This window comes from Cebus imitator, unplaced genomic scaffold (genome assembly GCF_001604975.1).
Source record: "Cebus imitator isolate Cc_AM_T3 unplaced genomic scaffold, Cebus_imitator-1.0 Scaffold599, whole genome shotgun sequence".
In the NCBI taxonomy this organism is placed as follows: Eukaryota; Metazoa; Chordata; class Mammalia; order Primates; family Cebidae; genus Cebus; species Cebus imitator.
In genome coordinates this window covers 714,739-734,871 of record NW_016107914.1, presented here as the reverse complement: position 1 = coordinate 734,871, position 20,133 = coordinate 714,739, and the positions used below count along the sequence as shown (strand labels likewise).

The 20,133-nt window shown below is 61.1% G+C and overlaps 1 protein-coding gene across 3 annotated transcripts; it reads left to right on the top strand.

Annotated features, from left to right (window-relative positions):
• Positions 1–930: 930 nt before the first annotated feature.
• Positions 931–14,709, top strand: BGN (biglycan). Of its 3 annotated transcripts, none has more exons than XM_017516647.2 (8): positions 931–1,222; positions 10,010–10,261; positions 10,525–10,637; positions 11,120–11,333; positions 11,794–11,904; positions 12,095–12,188; positions 12,311–12,449; positions 13,442–14,709. In XM_017516647.2, exons 2-8 carry the CDS (start codon positions 10,021–10,023, stop codon positions 13,637–13,639), a joined length of 1,110 nt encoding a protein of 369 aa, XP_017372136.1. In that variant the 5' UTR covers positions 931–1,222; positions 10,010–10,020; the 3' UTR covers positions 13,640–14,709. The 3 variants fall into 3 exon arrangements, with proteins under 3 accessions (XP_017372136.1, XP_037590208.1, XP_017372135.1); XM_037734280.1 differs by lacking the exon at positions 931–1,222 and adding an exon at positions 6,249–6,267; XM_017516646.2 differs by lacking the exon at positions 931–1,222 and adding an exon at positions 7,856–8,095.
• The last annotated feature ends 5,424 nt before the right edge of the window (positions 14,710–20,133 follow it).

Sequence of the window (20,133 nt, the reverse complement as noted above, 5' to 3'; positions counted from 1 at the left end):
CTGCCAGGCAGGTGAAGACCCTGAGCCTTCGCCACTGTCCTATCCTCTCTAGCCACCTCTCTCCCTCTCTGCCCCTTCAAGCTTTTGCTCTCAATTCTATTGTGGATCTCAGTTTCCCACTCCATCTAAACCCTCACCCTGTGTCTCAGGAGCTGCTCTTGCTGAGGGAAGAAGGGGACACTACGGGACAGGGGGGCAGTATCGTGCTAAGGACCCGGGCTCTAGACACAGGAGGAGCTGGACTCACTTGGGCCCTCAGGAAGTGGCCGAGGCTTGGCGGGGTAACCTGGTCACCCCCGGCAGTGACCAGCAGAGGGTTGAGCCCAGAGGAAGTGGCCACCCACAGAGCAGTTCTGATGTCCGAGGGGACCTGCAGGAACTGAGCAAGAAGGCTGACTCGCTGGATCTTTCATCTCTGAATCAGCTCAGGGCAAGCCATTGGGCGAGGCCTCTGCCCTGTCCTGCCACCACCAGATGGACGGGCCCTCTTTTCAAGGGAAGAAAGGCTGGGGTGGAAGGGAGGGCTCAGGGCGCCCAGGAGCATACGTGAAGTCCACAGCAGCTCCCTCTCTGATCCCGAGAAACCACCTCCTTGCTTAGGCCGAAGCAGGTTCCCCGCAAGCTTAGGACCAAATTCCAGGGCCACTCCCAGGCCTAGCAGCCCAAAGCCGCCTCCCCTTCGTCTTCCTTCCATCTCTTTCCTCCGCCTGGAGAGATGGCAGCCAGCACCTCAGTGTCCCCATCTGGGCAGTGGAAAGTTTGACACTCTGAGGCAGTGCCTGCCCAGAGACTCCAAGGGTCCTTGTCTGAGGGAATGAGACTGTGTCCATTCCTCTGCTGTCTGCCCCAGACAGGGGCGGAGGGAAGGGGGGGTGTGTGACAGGGGGGCGGGGGCTCAGCTAGCCCAGCAGTCTACAAGAAAATTGCTCCCTTTGAAGCTGCCAGGGGGGCCGGTAAGCCTGCCCCCTCCCAACTGCCCGCCCTCTCCGCCCCACCAGCCCCCTCCCTTCTTTCTTCCCTCCCCGCCCTCTCCCTGCTGTCCCCTCCCCAACGGCCCGCCTGCCCAGCCTTTAGCCTCCCTCCCGCCGCCTCTGTCTCCCTCTCTCCACAAACTGCCCAGGAGTGAGCAGCTGCCTTCCGTCCGCCGAACAGACAGGACAGACAGACCCACCACCCCAGCCTGCCAACTAGCCAGCCTGCGCCTGGCGCCTCCCCTCTCCAGGTAGGGCTCCTGAGCCAGCCCCGCTCCCGCCCTGCGCTGTCTGCAGTCCCCTCGCTGGCCTCAAGCTGCCTCCTCACAACCCAGAGATGCCTCTGGCCCTCCTGCTTCTGCTGTCCCAAGCCCTGGTCCTGCGGCCCCCAGGGCCCTGAGGGTATCCACAGATTTCCCCAGCACTCGCTGCTGGCTGCTGGTCTGTGCCCCGTCACCGCCACCCTGTGGCCCCCTCGGTCCCTGCCAGACTCTGCCTCCTCTTGCCGCCTTCCAGGCGCCCCTCCCTCACCCCTGCCTCTCCTTCTCCCTTCTGACCTTGCTCTGCTTCACCCAGCTCTTGTCTCTTTGTCTCCCCCTCGGGGTCCCTCTTCTTGGCTGCCACCCTAGAGCATGGCTGGGTGATTGGCACCGCAGCTTTGCCACGGGCCCTTTCCCATCGTTGCTAGTCCCAAGCGCATACTCCACTGCCTCAGCCATCCTCTGCCAGGTGCCTCCTTGCTCCAGGACTTGGCACCTGGCCCAGGTTGGGTCAGGTCGGGGACCACCCAGCACCCACTGAGCTCAGCACCCAGGAGCAGTCCTCCACCACGCTGCCCAAGGCCAGTCCTTGGCCTGGGCTGAGAGACTTGGTTTCCCAGGCACCCTGCCCAGACATTCCTCACTCACCCCCAGGCTACTGCCCTGCCTCTACTTCCTCTGTGAGAAGTGTGGGTCCTGGGAGCCCTGGCTACAAGCGCCCTGGCTGGGGTTTCCTGGGTGGCTCAGCTCTGTCTGTCTGCAGGACCCCCTTGGACTGCTACTCAGAATGGGCGGGGAGGGGAAGGAGAGAAAATCACGCAACTGTGCCATGTTCCCCAGGGCAGACCTGGCTTGGGGCCCCAGAGGGGCCTGCCAAGGGACCCAGGAGAGGAAGCAAGAGAGTGCCCTGGAAGGCCCAGGGAGTAAAGTACCTCCTCACTGCTCCTTGTGTGGGGCTGGGTGCCTGTGCTGAGCAGAGCAGGGGCACCCGGGTCAGCAGGCGCAGGCCACAGGAATCTCCAGTGGTGTGTCTTGGCAGGCAAGCTCAGGTCCCATCCTCAGGGGCTCCTGTCTCTGTACCTTTGCCCCTCCCTGGCCTGCCAGCTGTGTGCCCTATAGCAAGTAGCTGGAATTGGGACAAGCTGGAGAGGCTCAGGCCCTCCCCCTGTGCCAGAAAGGTTCCCAGGGGCCTGCGTCCAGGAGTGCAGGTGAGCACCTCCTGGAAACGTTCAGGCGCCTGTGCCAGCCGCACCCCAGGAGAGCTGGTGTGTGAGCAGGGGTGCCTTGGGGCGGAGTGTGTCCATGTATGGCCACTGTAGGCCATCGTTGGCGAGCCTTTGAGGGCAAGCCCATGGGGGTGTATTGAAGACGTAGGGCTGCCTCCAAGCTACCAGGACTGGGTGGTGGGAGCAGCTCTGAGCCAGGAAGCAGAGAGGGCTCCCATGGCAAGCTAGCCAGCTGTGGGTGGCAGCCCCGGCCTCCCTGGCCCACCTTCAAGTTCCAAGGACCCAGATGGCAGTGGGTATTAGCCCTGCCACTGCATAGACAGGGAGTCTGGGAAAGGAAAGGGGATGTTTCCAAGGCAAGAACGAGCTTCCTGTCTTAGCAACATTCCAGTCATTCAAACAAGGCTATAGAGTGTCCCTTCCAGTGACAGCACCAAGTCCCCAGAGGAGTGGTTTGTAATGAGTCCACACTTGACGGTTCATACCCAGAGCCTTTTGCGAGGGCTTCTGAGTCCTTGTCACCCTGCATAGAAGTGGGATTGGGACCTCCCCCTCTGCCGTCTCCTGTGCTTCCCAGGTCCACCCCCCACCATATCCAGCCTGTCTGGGAGTCACGTGTCCTCAGCCCACAGAATCCCCAGCACACGCCCCACCCCTAGGCCCAGCCCAAGCCCCGGAGTCCCTGGTGCCCCACCTGCCAGGGCCCCTCCCCTGCCTTGCTCACCCCCCAACACCCCTCATGGTTGAAAAGGTCTTCCCCTACCCACCACGACCGCCTGTCACTCATCTGTGTTCCGGAGAGCTTGGTCCCTGCTCCAAGTTGCTCCCTCTAGTGTCCAGGCCCGCCACTGAGCCGCTGCCAGTCCTGGGAACCCCACGGGTGGGTGGGGATGCTGGCGCCAGCCGGGGGTCTTGCTCATACTGAGGGGCTAGGGGTGATGGTGGCCCTCCCAGGCACCCTGCCAAGGGCTGTAGGCTGCTAGGTGGGCACCAGATCCCTTGGAAGGCAGCCCAACCCAGGACCCTGCCGGCGCTGACCCCGAGCCTGCCGGCCAGGGCCTAAGGGGACCAATGCTCCTGTCCTCTTCTGCTCAGATGCTGGGCTGGGAGATCAGGGGCAACAGCTTGGTCACTCACAGAGCCCTTTTGGCAAGTCTTAGAGGGACCAGTGGCAGAGGCGTATGCAGAGGGGGTGCACTCATGCTGGGGGGAGCGTACAGGGCTCAGTCCTGCCAGGCCCTTCTCCAGCCTTCCAGAAAGAACCAGCTTCCCAGGGTTCCCTAGGGAAGGCCTGGGCCACCTCCTCTGGGGGAGTAGTAGGGGCTGTGCTTCCTTCATTCCTCCTTCCCCATGTTCCCTTCCAGGCCGGCAGGTCCCCTCCCCCACTGGGAGCCCACAGCCAGAAGCCCCCTCTGGGACTCTAGGCTCCTGGGAACCACCCCAGCTGCCCCTCCTCCATTTGCTTTCTTCCCCACCCTGTCATGGCTCTGGGTCAGAGCAGCCTCTGGGGTGGCTCTGGAGGGGGCCAGTAGCCTCGGCTCTTCCAAGGACTGCAGAACCCTTCCCCCTCCCAGCTTCCCACCTGCCCAGCTCCTGGCTCCCTGGCAGGCCTGGTGAAGGTGCTGCCGTTCCTGAGGGGCTCATCTCTGAGGCTTAGGGGCCTGGGGCTCTAGCCAGCCTTCTTGAATGGAACGCTCCCGTCCACAGAAACACTGGCCTGGGATGAGCTGCAGGACCAGGGTGCAGCGGGCTCTGTGGCCTCTTGAACTTGCCTCTGCCCCCACCCCACCCCCACAAGCTGCTGGACATCCCAGTCCTGTCTGGTCCCTGAGGTGTTCAAATGGGCCAAAGCGAGCATAGTGGGCAGACCTCTGGGTGGCCACAGGATTAGAGGGCAGCCCTGTCCCTGAAGACGGGGGAAGTCCAGAAGGCCAGTGCGACTTCTGTCCTCTGGAAGTCTGAGTCCCTGCTTCACCTTGACTGCCATCCCGAGAGTCTTGGAGGCTGCACACCCATAGGAGCCCAGCAGCCCGGCAGCCTGAAGCGAAGTAGGCTGTGGGTCACCCTGGCTGGCTGAAGGAGGCTAATCCCAGCCCAGCCTGTGCCCCTGGCAGAGAGCGGGTTGTGGCAGAGTGGGCCTGCACCAGGGAGGGAGGGAGGCAGCGCCCCAGGCTCTGGGGGGCAGGCCGGGAATATCTCCCCTGGGGCCCTGAAGTGCTCACCTGGGGGAGATCTTGGCTTTTCCAGGAGACGTTCCAGCAGACAGAGGCTGCCCTGCTGTGTGTGCCAGGGCTGAAGAGGAGCTTCTGGGTCTGTGGACCATAGGAGCTACTGACAGTGGTATCCAGAGAGAAGGGCCATGCTTCTAGGGGAGCAGGGAAGCACTCTGCACACCCCCGAGAGTGTGAGACCTGTCAGCTCTGGGTCCTGTGGCACTGTCTGCAGTGGCGGGGGGGGGGGGTTCCAGACATGGGCAAGGACACGGACAGTGTGTGCAGTCCCATGGGGACAGGTGCAGTGGCGGGGGGGGGGGGTTCCAGACATGGGCAAGGACACGGACAGTGTGTGCAGTCCCAGACCTGCTGTTTCCTCACCGTGTCTGTCTGTCTGTCCGTGTCCTTGCCCACAGCCAGAAGCTCTTGCCTTGGGCAAGACCTTGGGGAACAACTCCCTGAGCCTCAGTTTACCCCTTCATCGAATCGTAAGAGCATCACTTCCTTCTTATGGTTAATGGGGGATGGCAGGGGCTAAGTAAAGGATCTCTTTAGGGAGTGTGATGTGTAGAGGACCAGGAGCGCACTCTGCCAACTGTGAGACAGGCTGGACCTGGACATGGGCGCCACAGGCTGCAAAGGGCTGGCACAGAGAGGTGGCAAGGTGGCTGGGTGCATCAAGGGAGAACTCCACCCCTGCCCCGACCCTGCCAAAAAAGCTCTGGAAAGCATTTGGGCAGCAGATGAGCCGGGGTTTCCCAGCCCCTCCACACGTGGCTGCCTGAAGGGCGTGCCGGGGCGATGGCGGCGGCTTGGCAGGTGGCTGGGTGCAAAGGGTCCACCCTCCCCACTCCAGACCCCAGCCCCTCAGGCTGCCACTCCCACAGACCAACGCACACACCCGGGCTTTGCCAAGGCCATGGAGGGCACATATCCCCTCTCTAGTTGACGCCCAAGTGCAGGCTAGAACCATCGGCAGGGAGGGACTGGTGGGCTGGGTCCTGGAAGAGCGGCAGTGCTGGTTGAAGCTGGGCCCGAAGGGCTTTGGCGACCAGAGGGGAGGGAGGAAAGACGCAGTACCAGGGACCCTGCAGGGCTGCGTGGAAGGTGGCACGTGTGTCAGAGTTCAGATTGGGTTGCTCAGGGGGGCAGACGCCCAGGGCTGAGGCTGCAGAGACAGCATCCAGCGTCTGCCAGACCTCAGGTCCTGCTCCCGCCGCACTTGGCCTGGCCTGAATGCCTGGCATGGACCCTCCATGTTCTCAGAGACTGCCAATGCATCTTGTTTGGCTGTGACCTGGAGCGATCCGGTGTGGAGGGTTGCGCTGGCTTTCCGAGGGGCAGACAAGGAGGGCCCTATTTGGGTGGTGGCAGAGGCTCCAGGAAGCCCAGCCTCCTCCCTCGCTCACACCTGCGGTCGCCGGACCTGGGGCTCGTGCCATGGCCGTTCCTGTCCTTTGCTCCTGAGAGACAGCATCCAGGGAGCTCAGGGCACACTCTGATGTGGCTTAAAGCCCTCCCTGAAGTCCCTGAGAGCACACCCAGGGAGGCTGATGAAGGGAAACTGAGGCCCAGAGGCCTCGGTGGTGGTGGAGAGGTGAGGACCAGAGGGACTTGCTGTGGGTCTCACAGGGTCTGACTATGGGGTATTCCTGCTTCCTGGGCCGGCTTATCTGTTCCTGTGTATAAACATGTGTATGGATGCGTGTATATGTATATGTGAATGTGTATGCATGTGTGTATAAGTGTGTGCATGTCTGTACATGTGTGTATGTGTACATGTGTGCATGTGTGTGTGCATGTGCATATGTGTGTATAGGTGTGTGCACTAGTATGTATGTGTGTGTGTACCTGTATGTATGTATGTGTGTCTGTATATATATGTATATACATATGTGTATGTGAACGTGTATCCATAGGTATGCATGTGTGTATGTGTGTGTCTAGGTGTGTGCATGAGTGTGGATGTACATGTATGTGTAGGTGTGTGCATGTCTGTGTGTGTCGGTGTGTGCATGTACGTCGATGTGTGTGGATGTGTGGACATGTGTTTTGTATAGGTGTGTGCATGTGTGTATGTGTGTGTATAGGTGTGTGCATGAGTGTCGATGTGTGCCTGTGTGTGTTTGTGCCTACGTGTGTGTGTGCATGTTCTAGCAGGAGGGAGGGGCTCAGTGTGAGTTGGTGGGAGAAGGCAGGGGCCAGGCTTTGGGAAGACAGCTGGGCCTCTCCATCTCCAGAACCCCCCAAACTGCCACCCCCAGGCTCGGTCATCCCCAACCCCAGGTTCTCGAAGGCCCAGAGGTGTGGTTGGAGCCCCTGTGGCTGAGGAGCACAGCTGAGGGCTCAGGGCCTAGAGACGCCACAGCAGAGTTCCAAGTCAGGCTGAGTGACTTGGGGAAGTTGGAGCCTCTCTCTTGGCCTCTGCTTTCGTGTCCATAAAATGGGGAGACTCATCGGCCAGCTCCAGGGAGCCTTTCCCCCAGGGTCCCTGGCTCCCTCCGGCTTCGCGGGCTCCTTGCCACCTCCTGTGGGCGCGGACATTCTGCCTGCCCCTCTTCAGAAGAGCTCTCAGTTTTGTGCCAGTTCTTTGAGGGGAAATGAGGGTTGTGCCGGGAAGCCTGCCCAGCCCCCACCCCTCCAGCCTGCCCACAGCTTGGGCACAGCCACGAGCCACGGAAAACCAGCCAAACCTTGTCCTTCTGCCTCTGTCACGGGGCCCGGGCGCATGGGCCTCCTGGCCCTCGGCCTCCCTCCCTGTTCTGAGGGAACCTCTTCCCCTCGCCCCTTGCTCAGTCTCCTGGAGACCCCCAGACATCCTGCTATATCAGACAGCTGCCTCCAGAGTCCCTGTCACCCCATAGCTGGTCCCGGGAACCCACCTGGGACCCCGATGACCAGTCTTGCCACAACTGCCCTGCCCTGCGCCTGTGAGTTTCGTAACAGGAGTGCATAACAGGGAAGCCCCAGCTCCCAGGGAGTCCTCCGCCAGGCCAGTGCATGGGTCCTGCGGGGCTCTAGGCTAGCCATGGTTACACAGCCCTCTGTCCCCTCAGCCTTCCCCAGCCCTTCCCACAGCCTCCCCTAGGCCCAGTCGGGCCACCCCAACCCCACCTGCCCAGGTGGACTGCCCATGCTGGAGCTTTCCAGGGCTCCGGCGGGGCGTTCCAGCCCTGACTTACTCCTCCTGGGAGGTACTGGCTTTGGCAGGGGCATCAGGCAGGGAGGGGTGGGGCAATCTTCTCCCTCCCCTCTCCGTCTTACTCTCCTGCCTCCCTCCTGCCCTTCCCGTTTTCTCCCACTGCTTGTCCTCCTCCTCCTCCTGCCCCCGGGTGTCCAGCGGCACTGGGTGAGGGCCCCGCAGTGGCAGCGGGCACCAGAGGTCGTGCCCTGCCTTGCCCGGGAGGAAGGGAAACGCCATCCAGGTAGGCGAGGGCTGCGTCTTCTCCCTACTTGGGCCCAAGACCCTCCGGGGGGCTCCCGTAGGTCCTGCTGGGCTGGCCTGCGGCTACAGTAGTGGGGTCTCAAGGCTCAAAGGAATGAGGGAGGCTGCACCCAGCAGGGGCTTCCTGGTAACCCCAGGGGTCAGCACAAAGTCCAGCTCCACGTGAAGGGGAAGCTGAGTGAAGCCTTGGGCTCCAACTCCCACTTTGCAGTGTGGCCCGGAGCTATGGGCTCAGGAGGGCTCTGGGGCTGGCTGCGGGAAAGCCACTCCACTGGCCTCACCAGAGGTCCCTCTGTCCACAAGTGTAGGAGGGGGCATGGGCAGCCCCTCGGGGGAATGCCAATGCAGGGGGCACGTGTACCAGCAGAGGCTCCCTGGAGCATCTGGGAGAAGCTGCTCGGGGCACAGTACGGGCCTCCTTCCCAACCCACTCCTGGGATTGATGGAACCGGAGGCACAGCGCTGTGCTGAGACCCAACTTGGCCCTGAGGTGGCCTCAGGCCCCCAGTCCACTGGTTGCTAGGACCCCAAAGCAGCAGCCCCTGGCAGCCAGCCCAGCCCCCAGGTCAACTGGGCCTGCTGGGGAGGCATTGGGCAGAGCAGGGCTGCTCAGAGGGTCTGGCCTAGGCGGCAGAGTCCCCACCTCCCCACAGCCTCCGTAAAGCCCTGCAATCAGCAGCTGGGCTCAGGGGGCTCACTTCGCCCTGCCGGAGCCCCAGCCAGGACTGGTCCTAAGTGAGGGTCTCCTGGGGGTGCGACTGCTTCAGGTCTGCCAGAGGCTCCTGCTGCCCAGGTGGGCTCCCCATCTCCAGATGCACCCAGGGCCACCCCAGGCAGTCCAGCTGGGAGGCGAGCAGGGCAGGCATGTTTATTCCCACTTAACAGATGGCTAGGGGGAGACCTGGGCCTTTGCCAGGGAGTCAGGGTAGATGGAGCGGTAGGAGAGCCAGGCCTCCAGCCTCTTCCGGTAGGGCGTCTTCCCAGCTGCCTCTGGATGGGGAACTGTGTCTGATGAGGGGAAGGAGGCAAGCAGAGGTGGGTGCTGGGGGCTGGGCCGCTTCCCCTCTACTCCCAGCCGCCACCTCAGCCTGGGGGGCCTCAGGCAAGCCTGATCCTGCCCTGCCACCCTGGCGGCGGCCTGCTCCCCTGGGGGGGGCTCTCTGGGTTAGGCTGTGGGCAGGGAGGAAGAGTGGGAGCAGATCTGGGAGCCCCAGGGCTGTTTGGGCCAAGGCAGTGTGTGGGAGCACTGGGGCGGGGTCCAGAGGAGGAAGCCAGGCCCAGGGCAGTGTCGGGGGGGCGCCATGCCCTCCACCTCTGCGGCCTCCACTCAGCGCTGCCTCAGCCAACTTTCCCTGTGGCCTCAAAGGACGTCCCCTCTGTCTCCAGCCTGCCTCCCTGCCTTGGCCTTAGAGGTGCTCTGAGAAAGGTGGGCAGGGTGGAAGGGAGCTCAGGAGGTGAGAAGCAACTCACAGTTGCCAAATTCAACTAACTTCATCCACGCTGCCCTGAGCCCAGAACTCAAAGGAAGGATTGGCCCAGGCAGGAGGCTACAGTGGTGTCCCCAAAAGTGAATTATTCAAAGCCTGTGGGGGCCAATGGCTAGGATTCCCCCTCACCTCCTCCACATAGCCTCACGGATGCCCCCGCCCCGAAACAGGCTGCTGGCAGACTTGCTAATGGGGAGACATTTCATCACCCCATGAAGCCAAGTCCTGTCATGGATAGGGAGGGGGAAGTGGAGTGGAAGGGGCGCCATCCTGGCCAGCAGCACGTGCCCCCTTCCTGCCTGGAGCCCTCTGCCCACACTCTGACCTCTCTGCCTCCCGCCCCAGGGTCTGCTGTGGGGAAGATGAGCGGGTGCTGGCACTGAGGATCGCCCTGCCTCTTCCCCCAGGCCCATCCACCATGCAGCCTCTGTGGCTCCTCGTGTCTCTGCTGGCCCTGAGCCAGGCCCTGCCCTTTGAGCAGAGGGGCTTCTGGGACTTTACCCTGGATGATGGGCCACTCATGATGAATGATGAGGAAGCTTCAGGCGCCGACTCGACCTCAGGCCTCCCGGACCCAGACTCCGTCACACCCACCTACAGCGCCATGTGCCCTTTCGGCTGCCACTGCCACCTGCGGGTGGTTCAGTGCTCCGACCTGGGTTTGTCCCTGGGTGATGGGGAGTGGGGTGTGCCTGAGAGCCGCTTCTGAGGGGGCACATGCTGGTCCTGTGCGATGGGGGAGCATGGTGTGTGGGAGGGCTCCAGCCATCTGGCTGTGAGCTGTGCAACTTATGCCCATTTGTGGTGGCATCCCCGTGTATATGTTGGTGCTCTGTGTGTGTGTCCCCTGTCCTCCCTACCAGTGGGACTAATGGGCTGGATGACCCCAAGTTCATGCTGGTGATGGTGGTGGGTTCCCTAGGTCTGAAGTCTGTGCCCAAAGAGGTCTCACCTGACACCACGCTGCTGGACTTGCAGAGCAACCACATCTCTGAGCTCCGGAAGGATGACTTCAAGGGTCTCCAGCACCTCTACGTAAGCACCCCACTAGAGGAGCCCGGAGGAAGAAGCAGGCCCACAGTGGGGGGCAGGGGTCCGGAAGGGTGCGCGTGCGTGGACGTGTGGGGCATGAGAGGGGCTCAGGGACCCGTGGGCTTCAGGGTGAAGCCTGGAGCCAGCCGTGATGGGAGCTCTGGGCTTCCGGCTCACTGGCATGGGTTTGAGCGACCACAGCTGTAGGACTGTCTCAGTCAGCTCGGCTCCCTTCGCTGCTAAAAACGTTTCATCACATTCGTTCCTCCCAGCACCATGGTAGCCAGTGAGCGTGAGAGAACGCAAGGCAGTGGCGGCCCTGCCGGGGCTCAGGGCCGGGCTGGTGCTGCCTCCTGCTCTGCACTCTGCTCACCAGCAGGGACTGACCTCCTCGAGGCCCAGACTCGAGAGGCACAGGCCCGCAGGAGATGGGGCGGTGGGCCGGGGAGTCAGCACCTCCACCTCCTCCGCCCTCCCTGCTTCAGGCTCTCGTCCTGGTGAACAACAAGATCTCCAAGATCCATGAGAAGGCCTTCAGCCCACTGCGGAGGCTGCAGAAGCTGTACATCTCCAAGAACCACCTGGTGGAGATCCCACCCAACCTGCCCAGCTCGCTGGTGGAGCTCCGCATCCACGACAACCGCATCCGCAAGGTCCCCAAGGGCGTGTTCAGCGGGCTCCGGAACATGAACTGCATCGGTGAGTGCAGCCCTGCCATGGGGGTGCCCAGGAGCCTCCCAGAACATTCCAGAGTCTTGTCTTGGGGCCTGGGGAAGGGAGACCAAGCAACAGCTTTAGAAGCCCAGTTCAAGGAAGAGTCTGCTGAGAACAGTGAAAAGAATATCCACGGATTTCTTAGCAAATCCTCCAGGCAGGAGGTCACCGTGGCTAAAGGGAATGTGGGGCCAGAGGGCCCGGGTGGCTTCGGGGAGCCCCGGCTTCGTCTCTGGCATTCCTCCCTTTCGTCTTGCTCCCCATGGAGCCAGCAGTCCTGGACAGCTGGGAGTTTGTAATTAGCCCAGTAAATGAACGGAGCTGCTTTCGGGAGGTGGGAGCAGCCGGCAGTCAGGAGGGCCCATCACAGGAGCCCGGAAATGACAGGACCCTGGGGCTGTGTGTGGACCGCCAGCCTCCTGGACTGATGAGGTCCCTCTCTTAGAGATGGGGGGGAACCCACTGGAGAACAGTGGCTTTGAACCTGGAGCCTTTGACGGCCTGAAGCTCAACTACCTGCGCATCTCAGAAGCCAAGCTGACCGGCATCCCCAAAGGTAGGAAGGCCACCCTTGCTGCGCACCTGCGTGCCTCACCCCCCAGGGCACAGATGGCCAGGGTGGGGACTCTGGTCTGGCCCGGTATACTCAGGGAAAGACTCAGCAGTCCCCTCCCACCACCTGGGGCAGAGCAAGGGACCCTGCCCTCAGCATCTGCATTCAGCCCCGTGCCCTCTTCTCCTGGCAGACCTCCCGGAGACCCTGAACGAACTCCACCTGGACCACAACAAAATCCAGGCCATCGAGCTGGAGGACCTCCTCCGCTACTCCAAGTTGTACCGGTGAGGCCAGCAGGGCACCGCCTGAGGGTGGCACGAGAATACCTCCGGGCTCTGCAGCCCTGACACCCAGCCCACTGTTCTGCTCTCCAGCCTCTGAGTCTGTGTCATTCTTCTGCTCGCAGGCTGGGCCTGGGCCACAACCAGATCCGGATGATTGAGAACGGCAGCCTGAGCTTCCTCCCCACCCTCCGGGAGCTGCACTTGGACAACAACAAGCTGTCCAGAGTGCCCTCAGGGCTCCCGGACCTCAAGTTGCTGCAGGTGAGAGCTGGGCGTGCACCGCAAGCTTCCTAAGGCTGCGCTCGGGGAGGCGTGCGTGTCCCTGTGCTGTCCCTCGGCCCCCTGGTGCACCTTCCTGGCTGCTTCTGCAAATCTGCAAGGGAGTGGCCCTGATGCTCACAGCCAGTGCTGAGGAGGCAGGGAGCAGGGCCTCCATGGTGGATACCAAGCAAGGCAGCCTGGTAGGTGTTGCACCTGAGGGTCCCCAGGTGGGTCAGACACCAGAAAGATGTGGCAGGGTCCCGGGAGTCAAGAAACTGTGGGCCTGGGGCTGCACGGATCCGTGCCAAGACGCGACGGCCCAGGGCAGGAAGTGGGCTGAAGAGGGGGAGCAGGGTCTTGCCTGGGGCTCCATCGGGATCTTCCATCCATGGTCTGGCCCCCAGCCCAGATGGGCGATCTTGGTCTTGCCCAGCCCTGCTCCGTCCACACGTGTTTGGAGCACCCCAATCCGCACCAGCTGTGCTGGGTCGAGTGTGCCCTCTAGTGGCCATTGTCATGTCACTGGGTTCCCAGCCCAACCCAGCAAGCGATTTGCCTGTCTGCCCGCCTCTGCTCCTTCCTGAGACGGCAAGACAGTGGCTCAGAGAGCTGCAGGGGCTGCTACAGGTCGAGTTTCCCTGAGGATGAAAAGAAAGAGGAGGGCACCCCAAGGGCTTTTTCTACCCTCATGCCCCATGGAGTGTAAGGATGCTCCCCCGAGGGTCAGGCCAACTTTCCTGCACCTTGCACCACCACACAGCCCCATCCCAGCCCATCCCGTGTCCTCTACCTGCTCCACCCAGTGCCTGAATCCTGCCTGACACCCACACAACGAACGCACCCATGCCTTGATTTGCTCCTCCCAACACCAGGGAGTCTCCTGTGTGGCCCTCGAATCAGGGAGCAGAGGTCACAGCGAGATTCCTCTTGGAGGCAGCAGGCTCCATGCAGAGGGTGGGCGGCCCACGGTGACCTGGCCCCTCTGCCTGCAGGTGGTCTATCTGCACTCCAACAACATCACCAAGGTGGGCGTCAACGACTTCTGTCCCATGGGCTTCGGGGTGAAGCGGGCCTACTACAACGGCATCAGCCTCTTCAACAATCCTGTGCCCTACTGGGAGGTGCAGCCGGCCACTTTCCGCTGCGTCACTGACCGCCTTGCCATCCAGTTTGGCAACTACAAAAAGTAGAGGCAGCTGCAGCCACCACGGGGACTGTGGGGGTCTCTGGGGAACACAGCCTGACGTCCTGATGGGGAGGCAGAGCCAGGAAGCCAAGCCCGGATCCAGCTGCATCCATCCCAGCCCCCTACATTGGGTCCCTGACCCCAGCTCACTGCCCCATCACGGCCTCTCCCTGGCTCCCAACAGTGCAGGTGGGCGCAAGGCCTGGCCCCCATCACACACCTCCTTGGCCTCAGAGGTGCCCTTGCTCTCCCCCCCAGCCCCCCCAGAGACCCCCCATGAAGCTTCCTTCTCATCCACTCCCAAACCCAAGTATCCAAGGCTCCAGTCCTAGGAGAACGGTCCCCAGGTCGGCAGAAGGGAGGGGGTCCATAGGAATGGGGACAGTGGGCTCTGCCAGACACGCACGTTCTGTTCCTCCTCCTCATCCGCTTCCAACCTTTCAACCCTTCCCACCCCGCAGCTCCCCTCAGTCCCCTTCCAAGTCTGTGGCCTGTCCCCCCCCAGCGCCCCCCAATCCACTGACCCTGGGACCAGTGCCCCCTTCTGTCCTCTCACTTTCTCTCCCTGTCCCTCTCCCTCTATGTGTCTTGTGCTTCCTCAGACCTTTCTTGCTTCTGAGCTTGGTGGCCTGTCCTCTCCATCTCTCTGGACCTGGCTTCGCCTGTCCCTCTCACTCTGCACGCTCTGACCTTCTGCCTTGAGCTGGGTCTGCTTTCTGTCTCACCAGCCTGCATCTAGCCCCGGCCCACAAAAGCTCGGGGACAGCGGCCTCCCCAGTCTGCCCTGCCCAGGCCTTGTCCCCAAAGCTGTATAGTCCTGGAGGAGGCTGGGAGGTGGAGGCCTGACACTCCGTGCAGATGACACCATCAAGCAGGGAGCCCTAGACATGTCAGGTCCTGGCCCTTCTGCCCCCAAGAGAGGAGAGGCCCCACATCCTGCCAGAGTCCCAGACACCAGTTTTCATGGAACCCCCGCCCCCCATGGCCAGGTCTCCCCTTGCCCTCTGTTCCAGCATGAGGAGGGGCTGCTTCTGAGGTCGGTGGCTGTCTTTCCATTAAAGAAACACTGCACAATATGGCTCCATGCGCTGCTCCTGCGGCGGCCTGGCCTCTCCATGCCCCTTCCAGCCCTTGGGTTACTCGCCCTCAAAAGAGGTTCCCCATCACCCTCAGGTCTGGGCTAGACAAGGAGGCCCTAGGTGATGGGGTTAGTCAGTTTCCCCTCCCTTCTAGACACATCTATGGCCCCAGCTGTCCTAAGATGGGGCTCCAGAATCCAACCAGGCCTGAATGGCACCTGCCTTCTCAGTGTGGAGCCTTTGCCAAGAGCACGCCAACTGCCCGGCACCAGGCTAGAGCCTGGCAATCTAAGCGCGGCCCTGCCTGCCCAACTCCATGGAGTCTGGGGCTCACAGCGAGGCAACACCAACACCCGAGGGTGAGACAAGAAGGAGGTGCCCCATGAAGCCAGGGACGGGTGCTGAGGGCGCCCACTTGCACTGGCCTGGCCTTGGCTCCCAAGCCAGACCCCAGCAGGTCACACCATGTGCCAGGGGAGCCAAGCCTGCGTGCTGGAAGCATAGGTGGTCCTGGAAAGGGCAGCTTAGAGGGGGACAGTACCCAGAGCAAGCTACCACCTGTGCCTTTCCCTCAGCCCTGCACGAAGGGCCTCAGAGCAACTGGCAGGACCTGGGGCTTCCCTGGCTCCTCACACATAACTGTGCCTTTACGCCTGGGCTGGCACTGGGGCACTGGTGTCTCCAGGTTTCTCCTTTTTGGGACAGGAGGCGCCACGAAGTGTGGTGGCCCAGTGATCGAATGTCACCAGCAGCATCATAGCACTATTCTGGGCCATGTGCTCCATGGCCTGGCAACGTCTGCTGAGCTGGGCAGGCGCAGTGCAAGGGAACTGGCCAGGAGCCAGGAGTCAAGGCTTTGGGCAAGTCCCCTCGCTGGCTGAAAGGAGGGGCAGCCAGCACCAGGGCCTGGCAGAGGTAGAAAGACGGGGCTTCTGCCCATTCATCTGAATGGGTCTCGGGTCACTGGCTCTGTGTTCAGTGGGTCCAATGCAGCCCCCCGAATCTCTGTCCACTCTTCCTGCCTCCCTCTCAGCCTTGCGCCTCCGTTCCTCTCTGTCTCCCTCTCATTCCCTGCGCCTTCATCACACCCGTCCTCTGCATGTCCCAGCAAAGGGATGCAGTGTGGTTGGAGGTGCCAATGGGACATGTGTGATCTGGATGGTCAGAGCAGAGGAAGGCGTCCGGTGGGCTGCATGCTCAGCCTGCACGGTAGGGGGCGCCCTGCAGGCAGCACACCCTCTGCCTTGACCAGAGTTGGACAGCGTCACAGCCTGCAAGGGCTTCCAGATCATGGTGGAAGGCAAACTCCATCCTCAAAGATGAATCACACAGCCTCACTACCGTCAACGTTGGTGAAAGCTATCAGATAATACTGGCCAAGGTGAGACTGATTGGGGCTTAAAAAAGAAAACGTCCAGACATGGTGGCTCACAGCTGTCATCCCCATCCCAGCACTTTGGGAGGCCAGGAGTCCAAGAGCAGCCTGGGCACCATGGGGAGACCCTATCTGTAGGAAAAAAAAGACTATAAAACTAGCTAGGCATCTTGACACATGCCGGTGGTCCCAGCTACTCAGGAGGCTGAGGTGGGAGGATCACTTGTGCCCAGAAGTTTCTCCCTGCAAGCTGCCAGCCCCCCACATTCACTTGCAAGTGGCTTGGAGAGCAGGGCCCTGGCTGTGGCATAGGAAGGCCGATGGGTGCTCTGTAAAGACGGGAGCAGAGGACAAGTTCCAGCCGATCTTTGCTTGAGTACGAACCCCTCAACTTAGGGACAGATTGAGTGTACTGTGAGAACAGGATTGGTTGTCATGCTCTGTGGCCTGAGGTCCCAGTGGGGCACAGCCTGGAGAGGGGAAGCGGGTCCTGAGGACCACCACCCAAGGGCCCAAAGCATCCCAGAGCTGTTGGAAGGCAGCAGGCATAGGCCTACACACATATGCACACACACAAACACACATGTGCACATGCACACAAATGCGTACACAAACACGCACATGCACACTCGAACACACAGACACAATCACACAGAAACACAGAAACATATGCAAGCACAAACACATGTGCACACAAACATGCACAGCAATGAAAGTCGCAGAGCTGCTCCCTTGGGGAGCGGCCTTGGAAGATGTAGGGCCAGGGCGGGGCCGCTTCTCAGCACTTGCTGTAAATCAGGTGCCTTCTGGGCGCAGCAGGGCCCAGTGGGAGCCTAAGCCGAATCCACTGCTAGGGTTTAGACGAGTCTAGGCTTGTCAAAGGGGCAGCAGGCCAGACCTTGGCAGGCTGGGCCCACGATGCGGGCAGGGCCCCTGAGGGACACGCCCCCTCCTTGGGGGGCTGCAAGGGCAGGTGGCCAGCCTGGGAGCCAAGGCAGAGGGACCTGGTCTTCAGACTCTGCTCCCGTGGGCTCCAGCTCTAGTCTGAAGAGGCCATGACCACAGGAAGAGGCCAAACCTCTGCCTGCCACTCTGGACAGCCAGGGCAGGACACCATTGCCAGCAGAGAGCCCTTGTCTCCCTCAGCTTCTGAGAAGGCACAGCCTCTCTGGGACCCTGAAACTGGAGCTGCACTGGCAGGAGTTATGCTCAAAGAACTATCTCATACACGAACACAACACACAAGACACACATACAACACAATACACACAACACACATGCACCACACACAAACAACACACAACACGCACACACAGCACAACACACACAACACACATACAACACACAGCACACCACACACACACAAAACACACAACACACCACACACAACATACCACGCACACAACACACACACAACACACCACACACAACACACCACGCACACAACACACACACTACACACACACACCACAACACACACCTCACCACGCACAACACACACAACACACCACACACACATAACACACAGCACAACACATCACACACAACACACATATACAGAACACATACAACACAGAACACACACAACACACAACACACAGCACAAACAACACACAGAGAACACACACAACACACAACACACACACACACACGCACACACTGCATCACCAGCCAGAGCCTTCCAGAACCACCAGGAGTGGATGTACTGAAGCCAAGCAGCGCAAGAGGCCTGAGGTGTGTCGTGGGCAGGGCTCTGCCGGGCCAGAGCTCCTCGGTGGCCCAGCTGTCATGGATAACCACAAACCGGGTGGCTCACCACAGAGGCAGTGCATCCTCTCCCAGTCCTGGAGGCCGGAAGTGCAAAATCCAGGTGTCTCAGAGCCACACTCCCCCAGAGGCTCAGAGGCTCTAGGGAAGGCTCCTTCCTGCCTCTCCCAGCTCCGGCAGGCTCCAGGCATCCTGGGCTTGTGGCCGCCTCACTCCACTCTGCCTCTGCAATCACACGGCTTCGTGTGTGTGGGGGTGCATGTGTGTGTGTATGTGTCCAATGTATATGTGTGTGTTTCTGTGAGTGTATGTGTGAGCGTGTGTGTGTGTGACTATGTGGGGGTCAGCATGTGTGTGTGCATGTGTATGTGTGAGCATGTTTGTGTGTGTGTATGACTGTGTGTGACTGTATCTGTGGGGGGGGTGCATGTATGTGTGTGTGTGCAATGTGTGTATGTGTTTCTGTTGGTGTACGTGTGCAGTGTGTGCATGTGTGTGTGTACATATGTGTGTGTATGTGGGGGGGTGGGTGCATATGTGTGTGTGTTTCTATGTGTGTGTGTGCGTGTGTGTGAAAGGACACTTGTCGTCGCCTGCAGGGTAATCCCCCATCTCAAGGTCCTTCACTTGATCACCTCTCCAAACACCCTATTTTCAAATAAGGCTGCATTCTGGTTCCAGGGGTTGGGACACGGACACCTCTGTGGGGGCATTTTTAGCCTGCCACTGGGCTGCAAGTGGACGTGGACTTGGCCCCCGAGGCCTTGGGGTAGGGGCTGGGACCTCAGCCAGGGCAAGAGTGGGCATGAGAAGGCCGGGGGTGGAGGGCCCAGGCCCAGCCAAAGGGGTCCTCACTTCAGGGCTGGCAAAGGAGTTGCTGTCCCAACAGTGGCAGGAGGGACCTGGGCAAGGAGGGGGCATGGCCCAGAGCCCCAGGAGAGGAAGGGCCTGGTGACCAGACAGGGGTCAAGGAGCTGGGAGAGAAAGAAGTTGTGGGAGGAGAGCGGTTGCTGAAGGGGCTGGAGGCAGGTGCTGAGAGAGGAGAGGGGTGGGTGAGATTGGGGGTGAGGCTGTCGGGCGGGACGACGGGCAATGGCTGGGCACAGGGAGCTCCCAGTGGCTTTTGTATCTTGGGCTGAGAGAGCCTTTGAGCTGTCTGTATTGCCAGGTAGTCGTTGGCGATGTGGGAGATTGGAGTGGGGACCAAGGCCTGGAGTGCCCTAAGGAGCCCCGCCCAGGGCTTGCGGGGCAGGTTGGCTTGGGACCCGAGGGCTGGAAGGCAGAGTGTTCTGGGCATCCCCGAGGCTGGCTCCCTAGGTACCTCCAGTGCAGAGGACAGGACTTGGTGTATGGGAGAACTTTGCAGCAAAGCTCCCACCTTTTTACTGATGGAGGATCCAAGAGGGGCTGGCCAGTGAGCAAGGATCACCAGTGACACTGGCAGCCTTTGGCTGGCACTCAGGTATCCTCATTCCCAGGCCTGGGACCTCCCTCCCAGCCCCGGGGCTCTGTACGGGGAACCAACAGATGCAAACCACAGAGAAAGGACCACCCCGTCACCTGTCCATTGGCTGTTTAGGGACCACAATTTGCGAAGACTGGGGACTTCCATGACACTTTGTCCATGACAAAGGTAGGCACCACAGCCAGTTCTTGGCTGGATCAGCCATGAGCAGCGTCCTGGGGGCCCAGGAGAAGATGCAAAGTGGTGGGGCAGGTAACCCCGCCTTAGAATTTCTCCCAGGAACTTGCTTCCTCCCCCTGGCCAGAGAGGGCGTGTGCTGAGTGCCAGGTCAGAGAGCACAGAGGGGGAGATGCCCCCATGTGGATAGCAGCCATCAGTTAAATGAACAACCTCCATCCTCCAGGGGTGCTCAGTATGTTCCCTGGTCCCAGAGAGAAGACGGTGACCAGTGGCGCAGCCCAAAGGGAGTCCTCTCTTCTTGTCAGCTCTCACAGCCACTCCTAAGCCTTTAAGTGCGGGTCTCCCCAGCCCCACACCCTGGCTTCCAGAGCTGCCCACACATGTCCATTAAGAGGTGTGTGCCTTCAGCCAGGACCCACCCCTTGCCCAAGGGATGCTCCTGCTGGGGCCAAAGGAGGCCGGCTCAGCAGGCTGCCTCTGCCTTTGCTCACTGGAGCAGGGCCCTGGGGCCTGGGGTGGAAGGACATGACCCCAGGGGGCCTGCCACCATGTGGGAAGTCAAGAAGGGACACAAGCTGAATGCTCGGGAGAAAGGAGGCCACGGGCCCCTGGGAGACACTCCGGTGCTCACA